The sequence below is a fragment of the Dermacentor variabilis genome, unplaced genomic scaffold (assembly GCF_050947875.1).
Source record: "Dermacentor variabilis isolate Ectoservices unplaced genomic scaffold, ASM5094787v1 scaffold_13, whole genome shotgun sequence".
NCBI classification, from domain to species: domain Eukaryota; kingdom Metazoa; phylum Arthropoda; class Arachnida; order Ixodida; family Ixodidae; genus Dermacentor; species Dermacentor variabilis.
Window position 1 is genome coordinate 29243885 of NW_027460291.1, and position 23692 is coordinate 29267576.

Below are 23692 nucleotides of genomic sequence, written 5' to 3' on the forward strand. Positions count from 1 at the left end.
TCCCTTCCTTTCCGACTTAGTTCTGTTGCACCCTTCCCAAACATAATTCTCAATAACTGGCGGCTCTTACGAGTCTCTAAGGTGCATTTCTGTAACCGCATACACCCTTATTTGTTCTCTATTTAACTGCTCCTCAATCTCTGCCCACTTTTTGTTTCTTCTGCCGCCCTGCATGTTTATGTAGCCTATTGCATGGCGAGCTCCCTTTCCTGTTTTCCTCCTTTTTCTGTTATCGACGGCGATGCTAATCAGAGGTTCCCCTAGGGGACCTTCTTCATTACTACCTACTCTGGCCTCCTGAGCGCCCGTGAGTCCCCCATATTGCTACGCAGTGGCGCCATCTATGGGCAGTCGGCATGATGGCTTGGGCGAGCGCTCCGTTTTGCATGGCAGGTGTACGCTCGGCGCTGGTTTCTGGTGTTTGTTCTCACACTAGCGCGGTCTATTTAGTGTGACATGGCGTATTCTGCGTGGTAAATGGTTCTGTGGTACGTACTGAAGTGGTTTAAGTCGGCCTGGTCGGACTTTCTGCTGGCTTTGAGGCGGACGGAGCACGCAGCGCGATGTGTGCGCGCATGTTTGAGCGTACACAATCAGCCTCGGAGATCAATTATGTAATTCTGAAAGTTCCATTCACTAATGTGGCCTTATTGCAGTATTATCCACTAGTTTTAAGGTGCCGTTTAGGAGCAATGAAACAAACGCGACGATCGTAACAGCGTGGGTACCGTTCTGCTACGATAGGAGCCTTGCTGTTATACTTTGACAAGCGTTCAAACTGTTAGCTGCAGATTACATTGCGTGAATACTTGGCTCAGTGAATGACGTTTCCACCCATGAATGAAATAGTTTTCGTTAGTAATAACAGCATACCTTACAGTGTGAGCTATACTTGTCCAGCAAAGCGACTGTTTACGAACTGTGCGATCATGCTAAGCAGTGGTAGGTGCTGGATTACAGATATCTTTGTTCTATATAGCTCATGGTCCAAGAATGCGACATCAACGTTTATAGATCTATAAACGTTGTGCGGCCTGACTATGCGAGGTCATACTGTGGTGTTAACCCGTTTTCTCTTTCTTTTTCGAGAAAGAGGATGATAGCCGAATTTTTGCGGTTGTGTTCGTTCCGTTCTCTACGACGCACTCACACGTATTACGGAAATTTTGTCCTCAAAAACAGCCATCGCATTCTTTTTATGCAATCCATCTCGGATACTATGGCGTTACAGGGCAAGAAGGCAATGCCGAAGCACGTAGCCTATATATGTATCATGCTTGTTCACCAACCGCAGTGACAGCTGTGTTAAGCAGCGCCATCCAGCTCATGCAGGAGGCTGGCGTAGATGAGGAGGAGGAGGAATAAACTTTATTTGTGCAAAGCAGGTTTGAGACCTAGGCCTCTCTACCTAAATGACGGCCTCGAGCCCTTGGGCCCTGGCGGCATCTTCGGCGTGCTAGATTGCCTTGAGTTGGTCTTCCGGTGCACAGCTGAGCAACGCGCTCTCCCAGTGCTCTCTGGTCTTATTTATTTTATTCTGCATGGGTGTACGAGGACAAGCCCAAACCAAATGTTGTAGGTCCACCCTTTCTTGACAGAATCTACATCTATTCGTGTAAAGGTCCGGGTAGTTGCGGTGGTAGGCCACCGGGTTCGGATATGTATCTGTTTGTAAAAGGCAGCATGCCGTCGCTTGCCGTATACTTAACGAAGAGTATGCCGAGGGGAAATGGGCCCTTCCGAATTTGTAGTGTTTGGTGATCTCGTTAAAGCTGGTCATCCGGTCTCTCTCCGTTCCCAGTATTTGTTGCGTGTCACCTGCTCGGCCTGTCAGTTCTCGAGCCAGATTGGGCGCTATTTCGTTCCCGGGAACGGATGAGTGTGCGGGTGCCCACATAATGTGAATGTCGCGATCTTCACGAAAGTTGTTTAAAATTCTCAGTGCTTCCGGCGAGATTCTTCCTTTTGCATAGTTCTTGACGGCTGTCTGGCAGTGATTTCAAGCGTGCTAGACTTGAATTACGTGAGAACGATGGTGGTGTATCACAAATATAGAGCCTGCCGCTTAGATCTTTCGTGGTTATCTTTGGTTGGCCGTACACGTGCATGCGCTATTATGTTTTAGTCCCTAGGCCAAGCGATCAGATAGTGAGCGGATTTACCATTTCATGCTGGCAATACAGAGACACGGGTTCTCTTCGTCGAATTAAAACCGACATACGCAAAATAGTTCACAACACATACGCACACCACGGCTGATAATGCGCGTCACATGTTTGCGCCCCCAAGAGGTATTTCCGGGTACTGTAGTTACCGGTGCACCGCAAGGCTTCCCTGACGACCTTATATGAACGGACATGGCGTAAATTTCACAAAGTACCATCTAAAACATCTCGAAATCGTTCCGCGGCACGCGACAGCAAATGCTTTCAAGCAGCGCCGCGCCGGATCGCACAAGCCAGAAAGGCTCGCCGCGCACCCTTTCCTCCTCGCCAGATGAAGAGTTGCACAGCAGTAACCAAGTGCATTCTACTTTGCTGCTGGTGCAAATTTTCGGCAGCAGATTCATCGCGAACACGTTGTCTTTTTAAGTGTTTAAAAAAAGTTTTCCACGTGGTTACAGCAATATTAGCTCTGTGTTTGACTGGTTCAGCTTTGCGTCACCAGGTGCCTGTGCCGTGCAGGCGGCTCTAGAGTTACTGTATATGCTACCTTTTGTAGCGTATACAGTAACTCTAGGCGGCTCTAAGGCCCATAAATGATAGGCGGCTCAGTCCGCTCACGTTTACGCTCAAGCCCCATGATCACAGCGGTGGTAGTATGGAGGAGCTTTACGCCACGGCCCATCCCTCTAAACGCCTAGCTCGCCTGCGTTTACCGGAATACGTACGCGTACGGGACACGCTCGGCCCTGCGCGATAGAATGCTCCCAGCGCACGCTGCTTGGATAGCTCTCCATGTGGATCGACGGCGGATGGCGGAGAGGTTGCAGAGGCTTCGCGCGCTGGCTCTAAGACACCGGAAGTAGACTACACGACGTCACATCATGGCGCAGAGCCAGTGAAGGCGGAGTCGAACAAGCAAATCTCGAGCTCTAAAAGAAGCGTTTTACTAAGCAAGCGTTTCGTTTTTTTTTCTTTGATTCTTTCTTTGCCAATGCACTGATGATTGTGAAAGAAAAACAAGGGGGGGCAGCAAAGTTTCTAAGAAATAAGCGAGAACAATCAGGTTAACTGAAGTGCTTGATTTTTTCGTACCACTTGAAGCCAAGAGAGAATGAAAGTATCGGAGAACAGATTTTCATTGGAATTTATACAAGACGAGAAAAAATGGAAATGAAGGTTGACGAAAGAACGACTTGACCCAGGCGAAAGTTGAACCCTCGACCGACGCGTGACGAGTGCGATACTCAACCACTAAGGCCCTCGTCGACTTTCTTGGTTATTTGTGTATGTCTATATACATATAGTGAAGCTAGCAGTAGCAGTGTTATCCAACGGGACTTGCAGCATTGTGTCGGATGTGGAACATCGTTTAAAACAGAGCTGGCACGTAGTACCACGTGATACCTATATGTTGCGTCAGATGATCTTCACATGGCAGTGCCCTGGTGGATAAATGAAGGACTATGGGGGCGAAACTTTCCACTAAATCAGAGAAAACACGATTATGCAATATTTCACAAACTTCGTATGACTCAAAGCTTTTGGACATAATATAAAACAAAATTGTCTCACACATATATACGCACTACAGGGTTTTATGAGAGGTTACCTACTTTGAAAACAACTAGCTGTAATTACACGTGACTTTGGCAATACAAAAAAATGCATAGAAGTCGTATTTATAGACTTTTATGCAATGGGTTCAATAACGTCCGACCTAATACATGGCTTCATAAACTAGGCTATATCATTTAAAAAAATGTGAGTCATCTGTTGCAAGGCGACTTTGTGTTTTGTATGACCCGTCTTCACGCTGCATTTTACGACTGTCCTTACGTGCCTTTCCGTGACCTGACTTGAGAGAATTCATGCAACATGATTTTACATTTGCATCGTTATTGTTCCTGTTCCTCTCCCGCCCCCATTTTGTTTTTTACTGAAATACCAGTAACAGAAAAATTTAGTCAACTATAATGGCGACAGCTATTCCATTTCACATAATAGCACTAATAACAGGAAAATTATGTTAAATAAGATGCAACGTGATAGGTTCGGGAAATATAGAACGGGGTTAAACGAGAGTTAGGGGCGCATATTATGAATGCCTCTTTTTTGTTCCGCGACGCCTTTTGGTTTTAGCTTTATCCCGTACTACTTCTGTACAGCCAAACAAAGCCTCCGGCGCTAATTTATCTTCTAGAAATGACGCGACAGCGCTTCGTCGACGGACGGCCGAGGAAGAAGGGGGCGTCGCTTACCGCACGTAGTCGTGTCGGCAGTAGACGCTTCCGTGTCGAACGAAGCAAGATGGCTGCCGGTCCAGTGGAGCCCCGCACACGCAGCACCGCAGGCAGCGCGCGTGCCACGAGCTGTCGCTCACGCGCAGCAGGAACCGGTCGGCGATCAGCTCGCCGCACGCGCTGCACAGCTCCGCCTCGCTCTGCGACACGTCACAGAAACGCGTGTGGTGAGTGAGGCAAGGTGGGGCCTTCGGGAGCATAGTTTCGGTTTCGTGTACTCGGAGTCCCCAACTCGACAGCAGGCTTCTAAACATCGTTGCTTAATTTTCTATTTTGGTCCGGTCATGTCATAGGGACTACTAGCGTACTCTTGGTTTCTTACGTCGCAACTTCGCAACTGCTACAGATAACTTAAAGCTAATAGATTACAAAAACTTTCGTACGGCCTAGACTTGAATATGTAGGTACCATCGCGCTCAGTATGAGTTCCAATAAGAGAATCTGATTTCTTTTCTGTGTGTGTACTTGCTGTCATGCTGCCATACAGTGCCCCCGTATGGCACCATAGCAGCACCTACACAAAAAGGAAATGCGGAACACCGTTTCGATTACTGGTAGCACCCTGTCTATAAAAAAAAATTGCACTTGACATTTTTATTATTGAACTAACTCACGGGTATATGCCCGTGTTGCAACTCATACTGAGCCCCATAGCACGACCCACAACAGTCTACCTTAACCAACATCCTTGAATCGGCCCACAACAACGCTGTTAGATTCATCGCTTCCGACTATTCTGTCACCGCTGTCGCACATCGGCATTAATATGCCGGCTTGACGTACCGCACCTCGCGTTCCGACGTGAAATCGCCCAGTTTTGTCTTTTCTGCAGGTTCTATCATTTCCTACCACCAAATAACACGCTTATCTTGCCTGCCCATCGCATCGCCTGCACCAGCCATGAGTATTCCGTATACCTACCCCATGCTCACACAGTTACGTCACTCCCTTTTTTGGTCCATAAAGCACGTGACTGAAACAATCCGCCTCCTTCGCTGCTACAAGTGACTTCTACTGTTGCAAATGTCTTGTTACCGCTTTTTTGCTGTCAACTAATTAATATATTCAAACGCTGTTTATATGCCCACGCCGGTTACAGTGTCCAGTTGTACCTTGGAGGTATACATAAAGAAAAGAAAGAAAAGCGACGCAGCAGCCTAGCTGTATTTACCGGTGTCTTTCGAACTTGGAAAATAGTGCGTTCAAATATTGCAATTATGTGCAGTGACAGAACAATGTGTATATTATTGTTGCTATTTATTATTCTATCTTTCTGTCTTCCACTCGGTCGCCTCATTCGTAGGAGCCGAAAGCCAGACGCCAACTCCACACGACAGCACCGAAAAAGCTCGTATTTGCACCTTTGCATAAAATAGTTTCATGCTAAGATTACTGGGAACAAAATCGTCATTCTTATGCTTCAATATTTTGGCTCAACTGACAAGTCCTTGCTATTTACATCAATACCATCCCATTTGCCTGACAAGTACATACGACGATCATATTTCTGACTGCAGGTTCTCGCTGCCCTCCTCCTATACTATAATGTCTTTCTTGCCCCACCAGCAGTGTAGTGTATAGCCGATTAAGAATATAACATTGAAAAGCTCTTCCTGCAAATATATCTACTGCATTTATTTACTTATTTATACTCTTCGAATACTTGGAAAGACCAGAGTTGGAGGAGGTATTGAGCAGTATCAAACAGTTCACGCAGGAAACTTATCTGGGACTTGGCTAAGTATGCGTAAGCATTGTGCCACTTGCTCATCTCCACGCGGGCCGGTGTCATTATCAGTGTCATGAAACTGTTTTTTCTTATTATTATGGGGTTTGAAGTGCCAAAACCACTTTCTGATTATGAGGCACGCCGTAGTGGAGGACTCCGGAAATTTCGGCCACCTGGGGTTCTTTAACGTGCACCAAAGTCTAGGTGCACACGGCTGTTTTCGCATTTCGCCCCCACCGAAATGCGGTCGCCTTGGCCGGAATTTTGAATGCGTCTGGCCTCTCTAAGGTCGTAGAACGATTTGGTCGGTCTGTACCGTCGCTCTGCTCACCCGCGGATTGCACGGAGGCTCTGTATCTCCAAATCAAAATCTGTGTATTTCTCTAATGGCCGAAATGAACGCATAGCATTCTGCAGAGCCTTGGCAATCTCCAATTCTAGTGTGGACGAAATGCCTTCCTGGCATGCGTCTTCCATAAGTGATTTAAACACGGGCCAATCTATTGTTTGTTTAAAATATGATGGAACGGATTTGGTGGGGCCTTTTAGCTTCAGGTAGGTAGGAATGTGGTCGCTTCCGTGGGTTTCTATATCTGCGAACCAATGGACGCAGCGAGTGAGGCATCGCGAAACAAAAGCTAAGTCTAAACAACTACTGTACGTCCGGCCGCGCAGAAACGTGGCACTGCCATCATTTAGGCAACAAAGTTCATGGTCGCAAGTAAAGGACACGAGGTTTCTTCTTTGGAATTTATTTTGTTGCTTCCCCAAAGTGAATGATGCGCGTTGCAGTCCCCAACAACAATCCATGGACCAGGTGTCGCATTTATAATGTCACTCAGTCTCTGTTTATCGAAACGAATTGATGGAGAACGGTAAGCGCCCATTAAAGTAAATGCAAGTTTTTGTTTTTTCACGGTCAACCACACATACTGATTGTTGTCATGTGGCCGCACTGGATGAACAACGTAAGTCAGTTCACACCGTGTGTAGATGATCACTTAGCCAGAAATGCTTATAACATTCTGCACGTTCGGTTCGCAAATAATGAGGATGGGAAAACGGTTTTCGAAGACAAAGTGTCTCAAATCTGAAGTTCTCGCTTTGAGACCGCGGGCAATAGAGACGCTTTCTTGACTTCCTCAGGGAAGGCCAGCGAGGGGCGGGCCATAGAGCTATGCGATGCTTTCAAGTACTGGAGGCAGCGCGTTCAGTACTTGCAGTGCGCTACGAGCAGCCGGAGTGTCCATGTTTGTCAGTACTAGACGCATGACATTCGTGAGCGATTTGAGCATAGCAATCAATTGTGAATCCTTGTCTCGCATTTGGTAAACTGAAGTAACATTTGACGTTAAGTGGCGCGTCATGTGCTGTGGCTCTGGCGCGTGGCATGTCTTCGGCAGTGCTGGTCACACCTCACTTGATGAAGCATGAATAGCATGGCCGCTCTTTTCGTTGACATTCGTGCTCATACTGGAGACAGATGGAACAGGGGGCGGCGTTGCCGGACGAGACATTTCTCTTGAACCAGTAGAGGATTTCGTAGGCTTTCGTTCCTGGAGCGATGTCGCCTTATCGCTGCAGAAGCATCTCTGTGCGATGATCCATCTCTGGCCATTTTTCTCAAGATTTTCTGCTGTTTCTTCAGGCGTGGACAGTCTTTTATGGATGCGGCGTGCGAGCCTTGACAATTTGGACACTTGAGCTCTGTTGCACGGCAAACGTCAGTGTCGTGTTGTTCGGAACATCGTGGGCATATCGTTGTATTTCGGCAGACAGCATTCACATGTCCAATTCTTTGACACCTTCTGCACTGAAGTGGTTTTGGTACGAAAGGTCGTGCCACATGCCGAAAGTGGTCGACATTTACATGTGATTGTAGGCAGTCAGCTTTAAACACGAGCCTTACGCAGGTCGACTTGCCAAGGCGCCGAGCTTGTAGTTAGGCAACACCATCTGTCGCAGGTTTGATTAAAATTTGCAGGTCGCTGTCGCTAATCGACGTGTCAACATCATAAACAACACCAGCATTGGTTTCATTGTCTTGCGGAATGAGGTAGTGGACGTTGATGTTGCCCAGGAGCTTTACTGCCATCAAAGCATTGATTGCGCTCCGATTGTGGACATATGTAGCCAGGACGTTCTTTCGAGTATTAATTCTGATATCGTTGATTTCTCCTGGGACCAGAGCCTTCAGAGAAACGTAAATCGCTTGTCGATTAAGGCGGTTGAGGTGTGCGCCGATGGCCTTCGCTGTGGCATGACGGTACACTTACTTCACGAAAACCGTCCGATGAAGATTCTTCTCTTGGCCTTCCGGTGCACCACTCTTTCGAAGCCTTCGTCATCTGAGGCGTCATCGCTTGAGCAGGTGTACAACACAGTGTCCTCGCTGTCAGCTTGACTAGGAGGTCAATTGCTCTTCTTCGGGCCGGTACCTGCCGAAGCAGTCACGTCGCATCGGCATTCTGCCGACGCCACTTCCATTGCCGTGGCAATGGGAGCGGCGTCTCCCAGTAAAACACAGGAAAAAGCCGAAAATACTGCAGCGCGAAGGAACAGTGGTACCTACAAGAATCACTTCGTCTTCGTCTCGAGGGAAGTCCGACGCGCAACGCTGGGGGGTAACGGAATGCTAATAACTGTTTGCGTTTCTTTAACTATCTTCAGGCCTCGGTAGTAGCTGTTGCTCCAAAGCAAGGACATTCATCCACTAAGTGATCATCCACTAATCGAAAAGACCTTAAATTGAATAGTAATTTCTCAATAAGAATAGCTTGACTTTTAAAGCATGAAAGTGCTGCGCATTGTTGCAAGTGATATATACATATATATGAGCAGATATTGGAAGGTGCTGTTCAGACGCGGTTTTCCGCCCTCATATCTCTCTCTTCCTTCATGGACATTTGCACCTTTCTTCGTTGTTATCTAGAAATAAACTATCCACAGCCACGGCCCATTGGACGCGCAATCGTTTGTTCCCACTCCTATTTATGAACAGACGTTAGCAAACAAATGTTAACACAAACAATGGTTAGCTTTGACGGGGAAGTGCGACCAGTTTTGTGATATGTCTTAAAGGGCACCTCACCAGGCTACATAACAAATTTTTTTATTTGCCGAAAATTCTTACGTGTCCTCTGGGAGTGTTCTACGGGAAGAATTTTTCAAATTAATTCAGTAATAGCAGAGATGGAAACTTGAAGTGCCGCGAAACCATGATTTCAGGAGCCTAGCGTCACCGCCAGCATAGACACCCTCTCCACTTGCCCCGTTTAGCCTCCGCAAGCGAAAATCCTTCCCTCCGTTCTCCCATACTGGAGCCGGAGGATCGCGTGACGAATACGTGACGGGCCAAACTTTCTTTTTTTCCTCTCTACCTCACTCTAGCACGTCTTCGCTGAGTGGCGCACTTCCGGTGACGGTCTCGCACGCGAGCTGTTGCATTTGTCTCGATATTGCGCCACCGACGACATTGCGCGCTCTGCACGAGAACACCTGATTAGCGGTATTAGTCAGTGCCACTATCCAGGGCACTGAGTAAGACGCAAAATGATGAAAAAGCATGATCGCTGCGCTGGAAAACAATAGAAAATGACATAGTGTCGTTCTCTGCGCGCACGATTGCAGGACGTGGGAACAAGCCGATGAAACGGAAGTACATTTCTCTTACTACGGTGCGAAATTACTTGTATTATTTTTGTAAACATTAATTAAACTATTAAAGCAACAGATTAAACAAATAACTGATGTTGCCTTCAATAAGTCTCGAAGTGACGTGTCACTGCGAGTGACGTCGCAACACTGCCATGTAAGTAGGCGCACGTGGGCGATTGACGTCGACTCTCCGGGTGGGAGCGCGGCGCCCAAGAGGATGAGGGCACAGGGTGCTTGGTTTTAAACTCAAGCTCTTTCCGCAGCGCTTAAGGATGCAATACTGAGCAGACACCATCGTTCGCGCGCATTCGCTGCACTCCGCCTGCCAGCTCAAAATGGTGAGGGGCGCTTTAAGAAACTCTAGCAATACTGTCTGCAGTTAGGTTCGTGATCAGGCCTAGCGGTTGATACACTGTCATTTCAAGACATTAAGAACGATGGCAGCCTTTAATAATTGTTGATTTCTCACGTATTTAACGGCCGTCACGCGAAAATCTGCGTTGCATTCACGTGACCGTATACACCTCGCACAGTTTACTGCTGGGAGGTCTGCAAAGCCAAAGTTCCCAGCAAAGAACTTGGCTTTACTATTATGTTATAGTGCCGCTAGCAGGCTACGCATAGTACTGGTAAGCGACAGTGCGATCACTAAACTTTCTTCCCTCACTGTAGTTTGCTTTCCTGAGTAAATATAGCGCCCCTCCTTCGCGTGCCCCTTTATGTTCTCAAACAACCAAGCGCAGCACGTTTCACGAACGCCGTATCAAACCTGCCTCTCGCGAAGCCGCAGCCCGCGAAGCCGCGACGTGGCGAGAGCATCGTGCCCACGCCGGGAGGCAAGCGGTCCGCTCCAAGGCGGCGTCCCCGCCTGTCGCGGCGCGGCGTGCCTCGTCGGCCTCCGCTGCGGGTCTGACCACCCAACGGCGCCTGGTCCCTACTGCGGCCCATAATGCCACGTTAACTTTATGGCTTTATATATATATATATATATATATATATATATATATATATATATATATATATATATATATATATATATTCGCTTTATCGTACACACACACATGTACGTGTGTGTGTGTGTGTGTGTGTGTGTGTGTGTGTGTGTGTGTGTGTGTGTGTGTGTGTGCGTGCGTGCGTGTGTGTGCGCGCGCGCGATAAAGCGCACGTGGCATTATGGGCCGCAGTAGGGACCAGGCGCCCCTCACCACCGCATTTGGGCGCCGTTGGGTGGTCAGGTGGTCATAGATATACACTGCGCGATCAGCGGTCATCGCTGGCACCAAAAACTGCGCACTGGCATAGTGAGGTTGAACATCCACCTAATACGTCTCGCTGCATGCGTGACACGTGCGTATAAAGCGCGAGGAGGCTGTAATCCCCACCGCTCATTGGCCAATACAGACTCGCTTATTAACTGCGCATTACGAGCAGCGCAGTACAGTGGCGTTCTTGCAGACCCCGCAGGACACGAGGCGTGCTGAAGGGAGTTTTAGAGAGATGTCCGCGGACCTGCTTCCGCGCTAATGTCGTACGTTGTGTCGTACGTTTTCCTTCTATTTCCATTTGCGTCGCTGATCGTCGAGATCGGTCTACAGTTGACAATGCTTCCGCTCTGCGCGATGTACGACTCAGTGGAGAGCAAGCTCAAAGCGAGGACTAGCTGCGGACAGGTGTTGTGCGCTTGTTCTTTAGTCCCCGTCACACCTTATCAGTATCAATAGAATTCGCTATGAGCGTTCGCAATCACGTACGCATACATGTTATAGCTACAAACTAGAACGTGATTGACCTGTAATAGGTCGCCAAGGGCACTACGAAAAGCTTGGAGAACGTAGAGTGTATACGTGTTATCGCCGATATATGCTTTGTCGCACTATTGTTAATCACTAAACTTGGTTTAGAAATATGCTTCAATAAAATGAAGCGCGATTTATTTATCCGACATGCTAGCAGTGACGAACGGGTCAAACCCTACGGCCACCGCCATTGGCACGTGAGTATCCGCGAGGATGAAGCGACCGCGTTCCAAAAGTGCATAACATGAGACTGTGCGTATACATTCCGCCGGCCCATCCATACCTGTACATATCGAAACGCTCGGATAAATACCGCGCTACTTGTTTAGGCAGAGTACTTGGTTCCACCACTGAAGTCGGTAATTGTTTGGAACTATATCAGTAGCCGCACTGAATTCACATGCTTATTGGACAGGTCGCGGGCCTCTCCGCTCAAAAGAAGATGCTGATAGCAGCCATAGTTTGTACACGGTGCATGCATGGGCCGCATAGCGGACGCATGCGTGCATCATCTGGAGGGATCCTATACCCGCCGTGGTTGCTCAGTGGCTGTAATGTTGGGCTGCTGGGCAAGAGGTCGCGGGATCAAATCCCATTTCGATGAGGGCGAAATGCAAAAACATCTGTCTATTAGATTTAGGTGCACGCCAAAGAACCCGAAGAGGTACAAATTTCCGGAGTCCCCCACTACGGCGTGCCTTATAATCTAAAAGTGGTTTTGGCACGTAAAGCCACACAATTTAATATAATTTTAATCTGTAGGGATATTATCGACTGCTTGTGAAGTCGATCGATATAGTCAGAAATATAAAGGAGTGAATGACTGAATTTTTTGGGTGATTCCATTTTCACAAATCAGAGGTACAAATTATCGTGGCGAGAGGATAAATGTCTCCAAATAGCCACTTAGACCACCGTGGCTTAGACACTCGATGCAGCACTGCAGGTATAATATATGCACAAACAATTGCGGGTCATTAGGTGTGACATTTCTTTGTTGGACTACCAGAATGGTTGCTGAAAGGAGCCGGAACGCCGTGAAGAGTGGCAGGTGGAGCGATTTGACGAGCAGGCGCATCAGGTTGCACGCAGGCTCTCTTTGTGCGGTCTTCGTTGTTGGATGCTGGTGGTGGTGATGCAGAGTAGCGGTGAAAGCCAGTTTCAGGACAATTATTGTATTGCGAAGCATTAGAGGACAGAACTGATTAGCACACGGATGTTTTCGACCACGATTCCATGACTTTCGTTAGCGTTGGCGAGTTACCGCCAATCCTGAACGCCGTGGAGCATGTGGTAGTTCCAGGGAAACCGAAAAGAACGGTAGTTTTACAGGATGTGGAACGCTCAGGTTATTCGCAGATGCATCAGGAATTGAATGTCTATCTCAAGGTACTTTTTGTTGACGCTTCAAGCTGTCGCGGAGACCGTGCATTACAATCGCTTCGAAGCCACGATCTCACGCCAACGGCTCCGCCAACAGGCGCTGGCTGAATATGCGCCCTTGTAAAAGTTCCCCGAAGAAGGATCGTGTTACCGCGACAGCGTTGAAGGCCCCGTGTCGCAAAAAATCCTGTATGGGCGTCTTGCGTCGGGCGTCGTTCGGCGAAACATCGTTCCGAACCACAACCGCGCAGGCCATCCGCGAGGCACACAGGCGTTACTGAACTAACTGAATTCCCGAAAGTGAGACATGCGCAAGAAAAATCGTAGAGTACAACCTAAAGAAAACATATAGACATGATAGCGTCAGATTGTAATTTGAACCTACCAGAAAACATAATTTTGTTACGCGGAAACTCAAACAAACCCTTTTCCAACATTTCTACCATGCATTCATAATGCGACGCGGCGAACTCGGTTACTCGCAACAACACCATCCAGATGTCGCGTGCCTCTACGCATTCGCAGCCTGCGTAAGAGGCCGCGTTTCTACCAGAGAGCTCGCCTACGTGCATGGCGTTTGCCGCCAGCGTTTCCCGGTAAACATTACGGTTCCATAAGCTGCAGTTGCCGGGAAGCGTGAGAAGCAGTCGGGGATCTTTGAATGCTATCGCGTTGCACCCTCAAACGCGATGCTTTAGCGTCCTCTAAATTTTCTAATGATGGCTGTGGCACTTGCCTTTGAATGCAACTCCATTCTGGTAAACGCTAAATGAGTTGGCCGTTTTCTAACAGCGGGAAAATCTCGAAGGGTATGGGAGTAACTGCCCGATGGAGTAGAACTGATGGGAGTAATCGCTCCCATACGAGTAAGCGTATATAGCGAGCAAGTTGAATATGCCTCAGAAAGACAAGTGCAGGAACTACTATGAACAGATCCGTGAGCCCAACCACGTGGAAGTTACCACGATACCTCCATACGACCTCCTATTGCACACGGAAGCAACACTGCTCGCGAACCACGCTGTCCCGCCGTATAGTTCACGTGCGAATGCTGCATACGTGTGCATGCGCACCGAGAGTACACCTTCAGCGCCAGACAAGGCGATTCGTGCGACAGGTGGGCTTGCACCTTTCGAGTTTACAGACGAGCGAGCACCGAATCGCAACTGCGGAGGAGGCATGTCGACTCTGCTCCCAGAGGATACGTGAAAGGAAACAATGCCTGACTGAGCCAGCCTCATGTAATGCTCTCGAACACGTGTGCTGCTTTCTTTCATGCGCGAACTCTCGCGTCTTTTGTTATGTTCCTCCCTGTCACCAAATGAAAGAACCAATCCGTATATGAGCCTGTCGTTTCACCCCATCGGGCGTTCCAGCTGCTCACGCAAAAAAAACAAAAAAACTTTGTGTTCAAGCACTATTTCACACAGTTCCCCAAGCCCCGAGAGGTCCACACGCTACGTATACCACGGTGACCGGCAGTAGCAGAATTCGAGCCCATATAGAACGGAACCCAAGAAGTGCCATCCTCCGCTCCCTCTCCCTCGTATCCAGCCTACATGCGTTCGCTCCGAAGACCAGCATCACGCCGTCAAGACCGCTGCACGCAACCGACAAGGGCGACCGCCTGCTGGGTGCGGCGAGATACAGCGGCGCGGCGCGGACGCGCGTGCAGCCCAAGCGCGGAGACACATGTCACGAGGCCCGGCAATGCGTGTGCGGCCTGGACAGGAACACCGATAGCCGGCGCGCGCGGCCGCTTTTTTACCACTGTCACGGGCGACGCTGCTGCCCGCTGCTATATATTGATGGGAGAGGGGGGGGGGGGAATGCGAGGCTGAGTTTCAACGAATAGCACTCAAGGACACAAGCATGCGCGAACATGAATATCACGATGGCATGCGCATAGTATAACCACGCTATAACGCTTGTTCGTGGCTATAACCACGCTATAACCCGCTCTGTTTGTGGTTGTTTTTCTGTATTTCTTCCCACGTAAGAAGTTGAGAGCGCTATGGCAAATGACGCACATTTAAACAAAGGCAAGAATCAGACGAACGTTCAGCATCATCATCATCATCAGCAGCAGCAGCAGCAGCCTATTTTATGTCCAATGCAGGACGAACACCTCTCCCTGCGATCTCCAGTTACCCTTGTTCTGCGCCAACAGATTCCAACTAGCGCCCGCGAATTTCCTAATTTCATCGCACCACCTAATCTTCTGCACCAAGCACCACCTAGTACCCATTCCGTAACCCTAATCGTCCAACGGTTATCTAACCTGTGCATTACATGACCTGCCCAGCTCCATTTTTTTCTCTTTATGTCAATTAGCTCTCTGATCCAAACCGCTATCTTTCTGTCTCTTAACGTTATGCCTAACATTCTTCGTTCCATCGCTCTTTGTGCGGTCCTTAACTTCTTCTCAAGCTTATTTGTCCGTCTCCAAGTATCTGCCCCATACATCAGCACAGATAGAATGCATTGATTATACATCTTCCTTTTCAATGATAATGGTAAGCTTCCATTCAGGAGCCGACAATATCTTACGTATGCGATCCAAGCGATTTTTATTCTTCCATGAATTTTCTATTCATGATCAGGCTTCCTTGTGATTAATTGACCTAGGTAAACGTCCTCCTTCACAGACTCTAGAAGCTGACTGACAATCCTGAACTCTTGTTCTCATGCCCCCCCCCCCCCCGTTATTCATCATTATCTTTATCTTCTGCATAAATCTTCAACACCACTCTTACACTCTCTCTGTTAAGGTCCTAAATCATGTGTGGTAACTCGTCTGCAGTGTTGCTGAATACAAGAATGTCATCGGCAAACCGAAAGTTGCCGAGGTATTCGCCGTCGATCCTTAGTCCTAAGCATTTCCAGTCTAATAGCTTGAATATTTCTTCCAAGCACTCAGTCAATAGCAATGGAAAGATTTCGTCTCCTTGTATGACCCCTTTCTTTATAGGTATCTTCCTACTTTTCTTGTTGAGAATTGAGGTAGCTGTGGAATCTCTGTATATATTTTCCAAGGTATTTACGTAAATGTTCTGTATTTCTTGATTACGCAATGCCTCTATGACTGCTGGTATCTTTACTGAATCAAATGCTTTTTAGTAATCTAGGAAAGCCATATAGAGAGGCTTATTGTACTCTGCGGATTCCTCGATAACCTGGTTAATGACATGGATGTGATCCATTGTAGAGTATCCCTTCCTGAAGCCAGCCTGTTCCCTTGGTTGACTAAAGTCCAGTGTCGCCCTTATGCTATTCAAATCATTTTGGTAAATATTTTATATAATAGTGGGAGTAAGCTAATGGGCCTATAATTTTTCAATTCTGTAACGTCTCGCTTTTTGTAAATAAGTATAATGTTTGCATTCTTCCAGTTTTCTGGGACCCTTGCAGTCGATAGACACTTCGTATAAAGAACCGCCAGTTTTCCAAGCTTTATGTCTCCTCCATCTCTGATTAGGTAAATCGACTGTTTTTCCATCTTATCCTGCCGCTCTTCCTCGTTTCATGTCTTGCAAGGCACTTGTGGCCTCATAGCTAGCTATAGAAGGAGTTCCTGTATCCTGTTCATTACTGTTTCTAATTCAGGTACCCCGACTCCTCTGGGTACTGTATAGGTCAGTATAGAATTCTTCCTCTGCTTTTACAATACCTTCGAACTTGCTGATGATATTACCCTGCTTATCTTTCAGTGCATACATCTTGGTTTCTCCTATGCAAAGTTTCTTTCTCAGTGATTTCAGGCTGCGTCCATTTCTTACGTCTTCTTTAGTCTTTCTCATGTTATAATTTCGAAAATCACGTATTTTCGCCTTGTTGACCAGTTTTTACACCTCTGTGAATTCTATCTCTTGAGTTTGACACTTTCATTCTTTGTCGTTTCTTTATTAGGTCCTTTGTTACTTGGGAGAGCTTGCGTGCTGGTTACCTTGGTGCCTTGCCTCCCACTTGAATTACTGCCTCTGAAGCCAGCCTAGCGACGGTTTCATTCATTAGCTCTATGTTATCTTCAGGTCTCTGTTGTAAGGTTGCATATTTGTTTGCAAGCACCAGCCTGAATTTATCTGCTGTTACCCTTACTGCCTCTAGGTTGATCTGCTTCTTATTGACCTATTTTGCTCTTTCTCTCTTCGAATTGAGGTGAATCCTAGCGCTGACTAACCTATGATCACTGCACTTTGCCCTACCTATCACTTCTACTTCCTGCACTATGCTGGGATCGGCAGAAAGTATGACATCAATTTCATTTCTTGTTTCACCATTAGGGCTTTTCCAGGTCCACTTTCTGTTGCTATGCTTCCTGAATAAGCTGTTCATTATTTTCAGCTTATTCCATTCTGCGAATTCTACCAGCATCTGTCCTCTAGCGTTCTTAGAATCGACGCCGTACTTGCCAATTGACTGTTCACCCGTCTGCTTTTTCCCCACTTTTGCAATGAAGTCTCCATTACTGCGGTATATTGAGTTTGCATTTTTCGCATCGCTAATGCAACATCTTTATAAAACTGATCCACTTTACCATCATCGTACTGGGTGTTGGAGCATAGGCTTGTACTACCTTTAATCTATACCTATTAATAAGTCTGATTACGACTACTGCTACCACCTCATTAATGCTGTAGAATTCGTCAATGTTGCCCGCCATGTCCTTATGGATTAGGAATCCTACCCCTTGCTTCTTCTCTGGAGACATCTATAGCAGAGGACAGGGCCGTTAGTCAGCACTGTATAAACCTCACCAGTTCTAATCTCGCTAAGGACAGTGATATCTCAAACAATATCTGATAGTCCCTCAAAGAGTCCTGCTAAGCTAGCCTCACTCGACAGAGTTCCGCTGTTAAATGCTGACAGGGTCAGTTTCCATTGGCGGCCTGTCCGGACTCAGAGATATTTAGCATCCTCTGCTGCGCTACAGGCCTGACCGCCGCCTTGGTCAGCTGCTCCGCAGCTGCTGGGCACTGAGGGTCATCGGTTTATTGTAGGAATCATGAGGTAGGGGTTCAGCCTATAAAGGCTAAATAATGGAACAAACAGTAAACGCGTCAAAGCACGAGTGACACTAGCACGAAATCGCGGAATCACAACCGCTAAACCAAATTTTTCATAATCGATTAACTTTTGTTAGGATGGCAAAGGATAAATTGCTCCCACAGGCTTCCTTCCAGACATCGCCGATAAAGAAAGAAGAAATACAAAAGTCTCAGCTTGTTCACGCGTCGCCTGTTCCCATGGCTAACAAGCTCAGCTCAGGGACGCACTGATACCGTGTGCCGCAGTGGGAAGCAAATGCAAATGTACCGATTGTCACGAACAGCTACCGTGATCGTCTATCATATCAAATTAGGAGATCGCGGCGACTGTCTATTCTTTAATGACCTACTTGCACGGCGATACGTGGCCAACACTCACGGCAACACGTCACAAAGAAGGTTGTCAGTTACTGCATCACATCACCTGCTTACCCACTGGATTGAAGCATTAAGCAGGAGCGCGTATATTCCGCGTAGGATATCGGTTGGAGGGTGGGCGGGCTGTAGACCAACGTGTGGAACTCGGAGTTTTCATGAAACCGTTGACCACCTGTTATATGCATCTGTCCCCAACACAACGACCAGCGCCTTTCCTTCTATAGACCGCGTTCATTTTTGCTTAATTATAGTGCCATGGCCACATCATTTGCTGGCATTACCCTCAATTTCCTTGCCAATAGAGTTTTGCGACGACATGCATTGGTGTTATTCTGCGTGTTATGCACTTCAGTCACGGCAGACAATGGAGTACACTATTTTAAAGCGAAACCTTGTTAACCAACAATCCCGGACTTTGCTGCTGCTGCTCTCTCGCGGAATGGCTACGACAGAGAAAATAAAACAAATAAATCCGCACACAATGATGGGACCGAATCTCGGTCTCCCAGCGCAAAATCCAGATCCAGAAGTACATTTTGCTGTGCTATATAGTGGGCTCATATTGCTGAGTAGGCCATAAATATGATCGCTTTTGCATAAACAAGGATGACACTCCCCCTTGTTCCCTTCCTGCCTTCCTTGGTAGCTTGCGCCAAAGCGATCACATTTATGGTCTACTCAGCGAAAGCCGATGCTCCAACTATTAGGCCACAATATTTCTTCGTTGATCTTTGATTATACAAAATATTAGAATTCATCGCAAGGATACTTCTCTCGTGCCAATCGCTCTTCGAGACGACTCGCGTCACATCGCGTGGTTACACCACCGCTGGCGACAATTAGTCGTCGGCACTATGACAACGCTGGAGTCTGCGTAACAACGCAATGAAGATGGCGTAATAAGACTGTGCCAAAATTGATTTCTGCCAAAATAACGCCATTCTCGCCCTCTGATGATATGGACGTGGAAGAACTTCTGCCGCTTGTTCTTATAAATTTTCGACGCACCCAGCCTCGGATTTCCTTGTGTCATACTTCCCGTCCTCAACTTGTGTTTCTATTTCCTTCTTCCCGAGGAGTCGTCCCCTCTCGGTGGAAGTTGGCATCCCGCTACCCATTTCCCTCTTACTCGTTTCCATATGCGTGATTTCATTTCGAATAACAGTTATAATACGAACACAGCCTTGTCAATGTTGCAATAAGGCAATCTCTTTTCCGTTGTTGCCTTACAGGCCAAGCCGTTTCAAGCTCTAGACCAATTTGGGCCCGTACAAAACCAGGCCTGCAAGGAAAACGCTGGAGATGCCTTAGAAATGTCGTTTCTGAAGTGGTATATAAAAAAAACAAAGGTTTATTTATTTAGTTATTCATTTATTTATTTATTTATAATGAAACTGTAGCTCCAATAAAATGTTATGAAGAAAAGACGTTGCTTTTTTCTCAATAGAGCAAGTGAACATTTTAACGTGAAAAGGGAAGAAAGTCGCAAAGGCCGGGTTAGAACTTCGGGCGAGGCATTTATTTAGCACTATACATATTTTTTACGTGCACTTTATTTCGAAAACACTAAGGATCATGGAAATGCGTAAAAATGACTCACGATTAATCAATCATTCGCGAATCCAGAAAAACGTTATTATACAGCAGTAAACGATAACACTTCACGTTGCGGGGGTAAACGCGCTCCGCAGTGTCTGCAGATGCACAGCCGCGCACCACGCGCCGATGTGGACGCGTTCAAACATTGCCACCTCTTCGTTGTGCAAAGGCGACGTCCCATTTGCAACCCCCGCTGATCTCGCACTCTGCGCCTTCCGGAGCGCGTGATCAGGCGCGCCGAGAAGGTCGCGACACGCATCGCGTGCCAGTATCGTGTAGCGAGCGGTGCTCCGCTCGACACGCCGCCGCGGACGTGTGTGGGAACTGGCGGCCGCTCACCCAGCGTGAGGGCACGCACGCCTCCGCGGGGCGGCTGCGGGTCGACAGCGCTGTCGCGTCAAGCCTCCGCGGTGGCGCGCGGGCCTACGAAAACGGAGACGCCGATATGTCGTGCATACGCGCGCAGGTCGCCCCTCGCTAATTTCGCAGTGCACCTCCGCGTTTAGGTCGAGTGGGAGCATGCCTCCTCCTCGCTGCCAAGCGGACTCGTTCGCAAACCATCACGCCGCGAGAGTTGGGGTCCTTCTTCGGTACGGAATGGCGCTGGAATCCGAAAACTGCCTCGCTCGGCCACAAACCGACCGGAGCCTCGGTGCCACCAACGAGGCCGCGCGCCGACGTTCTCTCGGAGCTCGTCGATCTTGCGGCGATTCGGACGGCGCTGCACGCAACAATGCTGGCCGTTCTCACGCGCGTGCGAGAACACTCGGTCGACCGCGGTGGCGCAGGGCCCCCCGCGGCGCCAGCATCTCTGCCGCCGACGGGTGTCGGCGCGGCGTCGTTGGCGGCGGCGTTCTCGGTCGTCCACCAAGAAGAGCCGAAACGCGGCGGGAGACCGTCGCTGCGGTCGAAACGTCGCGCGCGTGTCAAACGTGTCAAGTCGGGACGCACCTCTCGAACTGCCCTGGGTGGGCCCGCTCACGCCCGCCGCAGTGACATCTCGAGAACGGCGTCGCCCGCTGTCCGGCGAGCGCCTCCGAAGGGATGCGTGCGACGCTGCGCGGCGGCGCGTTTGTGTGTACGCCGGCGCGAACCAGAGGAAAAGAGAAAAAAAAGGGGGGGGCAGCGTATAGGGAGGGGAATCGCGATGTTGGCACGCCACCCCGGCTGAAGCGCTACAGAAGGGACCACCGCGCCGCTGTTCGCCGCATTTGCGTATGGGCGTCAGGACACACGAGAGGAGGTGGCGAACAAAGTGCGGGAAGCTGCGCGTTCCAGAGTCGTCGATGAGACAGGCAGGCACTCGCTGCTGTCGTCCACCTGCCATCTCGGCAAGAAGCTTCCCGAGCGTACTTGCCCCCTTTCTGTACAAGCGGGTGATGCAAACAGAAACAATTAAGGGTTCCGCGCTCGGGAACGCATGCAGCCTGCTTGAACAAAGCCAAACCCGGCCATGTCCCAGAGACAGCCGGGGAACTGTGCGTATGTACAAAGAAATTACACAAAAAAACAACTACGTAAGGGAGCGCCCTTTCGATCCCTTAAAGTTGCGCGCAAGTCTGGCAGGCGGGAATTCTACAGAACCGAATTCGGTTCCCGAACTCGGATTGAACGGGACAAGGAAAGAGAAACTGCGTGGGGGGAGGGGGGGGGCAACTTCGGCACCTCTATATGATATGCTTCTGACACTTGCTATGAACTAACGTCGAGCATTAAGCGCTATAAACAGGCCTCCATACCAAGGAACCAGCCGTGCCGCCCTGGGTCCGGAATATGTACGGCTATATAGTCCGTATGCGTCACAACTCGGTAATCACGGACGGTCCATGCACAGGAATCTCAGTCACCTCTACATATGACCCGCACTTCATTCACGTGAGTTTAACAGTTGGGTGCTTTTATGCACCAAATACCACACGACTTTATATGACTGAACTGTGGAGCAAAGGCCGCTGTCGCATTGCAATTCGTGTGTTCATTTCGGCCAGCAGAGGAGTCGATTCGCACTCGACGCATGAATACGATCCTAGTAAGCCTCTAAGCAAAGAACCACAATAATAGAGGTACGGAATAATCGCCTTCGTGATATGGAATGGTTGGATATCAGTCGAGACCAGGAGACCTTCAACTTCGTATTTATTTGGCGGTATATGCGCTTGAGGCACGACGACAGACGCCTGACTGCGTTCCTCCTCCGCATGGGGGTTGTACACATTGGACAGAACATAATCGGTTTCGATCCATATGCGCTGATATCTCAAAAGCAGTGAGCTGACCCCGTGAGGGTCTCCTCATCCCCTGCTTTAAGTTTCATAGCTCATTCATGCAACGATAATGGCATCTGCGTGAATACACTGCTGCTTTCAAACTGACACCAACAGTTACCTGATACCTATAGATTGTGCATTACGTTGGAACCGTGGAACTCTCTTGTCGACTGTGCGAGTTATTTGGATTTTCGTATGCGTGCGCGTTACAGCAATGCGTTTCCAACCGCGGAACCCGTGGCTGGCTGCTGCACCGTCACTGAAGAAGAAATACTGCAAGCGGAATAACCACACAATGAAAACGCGCGATATCGCCATGCCGGCGCGCTTGTTCACCCACTTGCCAAGCACATGCGATATAGAAAACTTCCGAATCGCCCTCTGGAATAGCCGGCTGAATTTGGCAACCAAAGCAGGACAGTGCGAAGGTGCAGTGTAGTCCGTGGATATAGGAAGTCGCAGACGACAACACCTGCAACTAAGTGCAGTTTTACGAATTAAGTTTACTATGAAATACTGAAAAAGAAATTGTAATCGCGCCTACGAGTTGAAGGCATCACGTGCTTTTCTTTCATTTGATGCATATATCAAAACAGAAAAAAGAATATCGAACACTTTGAACACGTCGTCGGCGGGCAGTTGTCGTGACCCCATTGTGGTTGTTACACCGTCGTAATTTTATCTCCGTCACTCGATTCTTGTCATGCCGTCGTTGTCACGCTGTCGTAGTGCGATCGTCATCATTTCAGAAGCTTCATCCAATGATCATCGTTGTTCGGTCGACGCTTCTTTCTTCGTCATTCCATCGTCGTCGTCGTCGTGTACTGTCGTTGTCATTTCGTCATTGTCATGACCGACGCTGGCGAGCGAGTGTCACCGAAAAGAGGGCATGCGGATCCCGGAAACAGTGTATGTTGCACATTGCAGAAGCAATGCAAATTGCAGAAAGACCACTACACAATCTAAATAAAGCTGCCTGCAGCCGTAAGGCTACATTGTCTCATTGCTAATCGCATTATCGTTGACAGTCAATGTGGGTTCGGCGGACATTTATTTACGACGAGGCTTCAAAGATGTCACGGTACGCAGCTTTCTGGTACTTTCCTTCATCCACGCTTAGTCGGTTCCTCAGATAGATTTGGCCATTTTTAAAAGTTGCACTTTCGGCATTTACGTTTCCGGTCGATTCTAGTCGCAATGACAGAGCTTCCCGCCTTTCTCTTTCGGCGGCGAATTCGGCACGAACGAGATGCCCGCGAATGTCGCCGCAGAGGGGAAAGCGCCCCTTTGGGTTGCCCCGCTGGGAGCACCGCCCCTGGCTCTGTGGCGCGCACGCACGGCCGCCACGGCAGCAGCGGCTACGTCACGAC

At 48.5% G+C, this 23692-nt stretch overlaps 1 protein-coding gene across 2 annotated transcripts in view; it reads right to left on the reverse strand.

The window, feature by feature from the left end:
• The window catches only part of Awh (LIM/homeobox protein arrowhead), a 172681-nt gene that overhangs the window by 64669 nt on the left and 84320 nt on the right, over window positions 1-23692 (reverse strand). For both annotated transcript variants that reach the window (XM_075677427.1, XM_075677428.1), the window contains exon 2: window positions 4424-4605. In XM_075677427.1, coding sequence (XP_075533542.1) covers window positions 4424-4605 — 182 coding nt within the window. The remainder of the gene's footprint in view (window positions 1-4423; window positions 4606-23692) is intronic.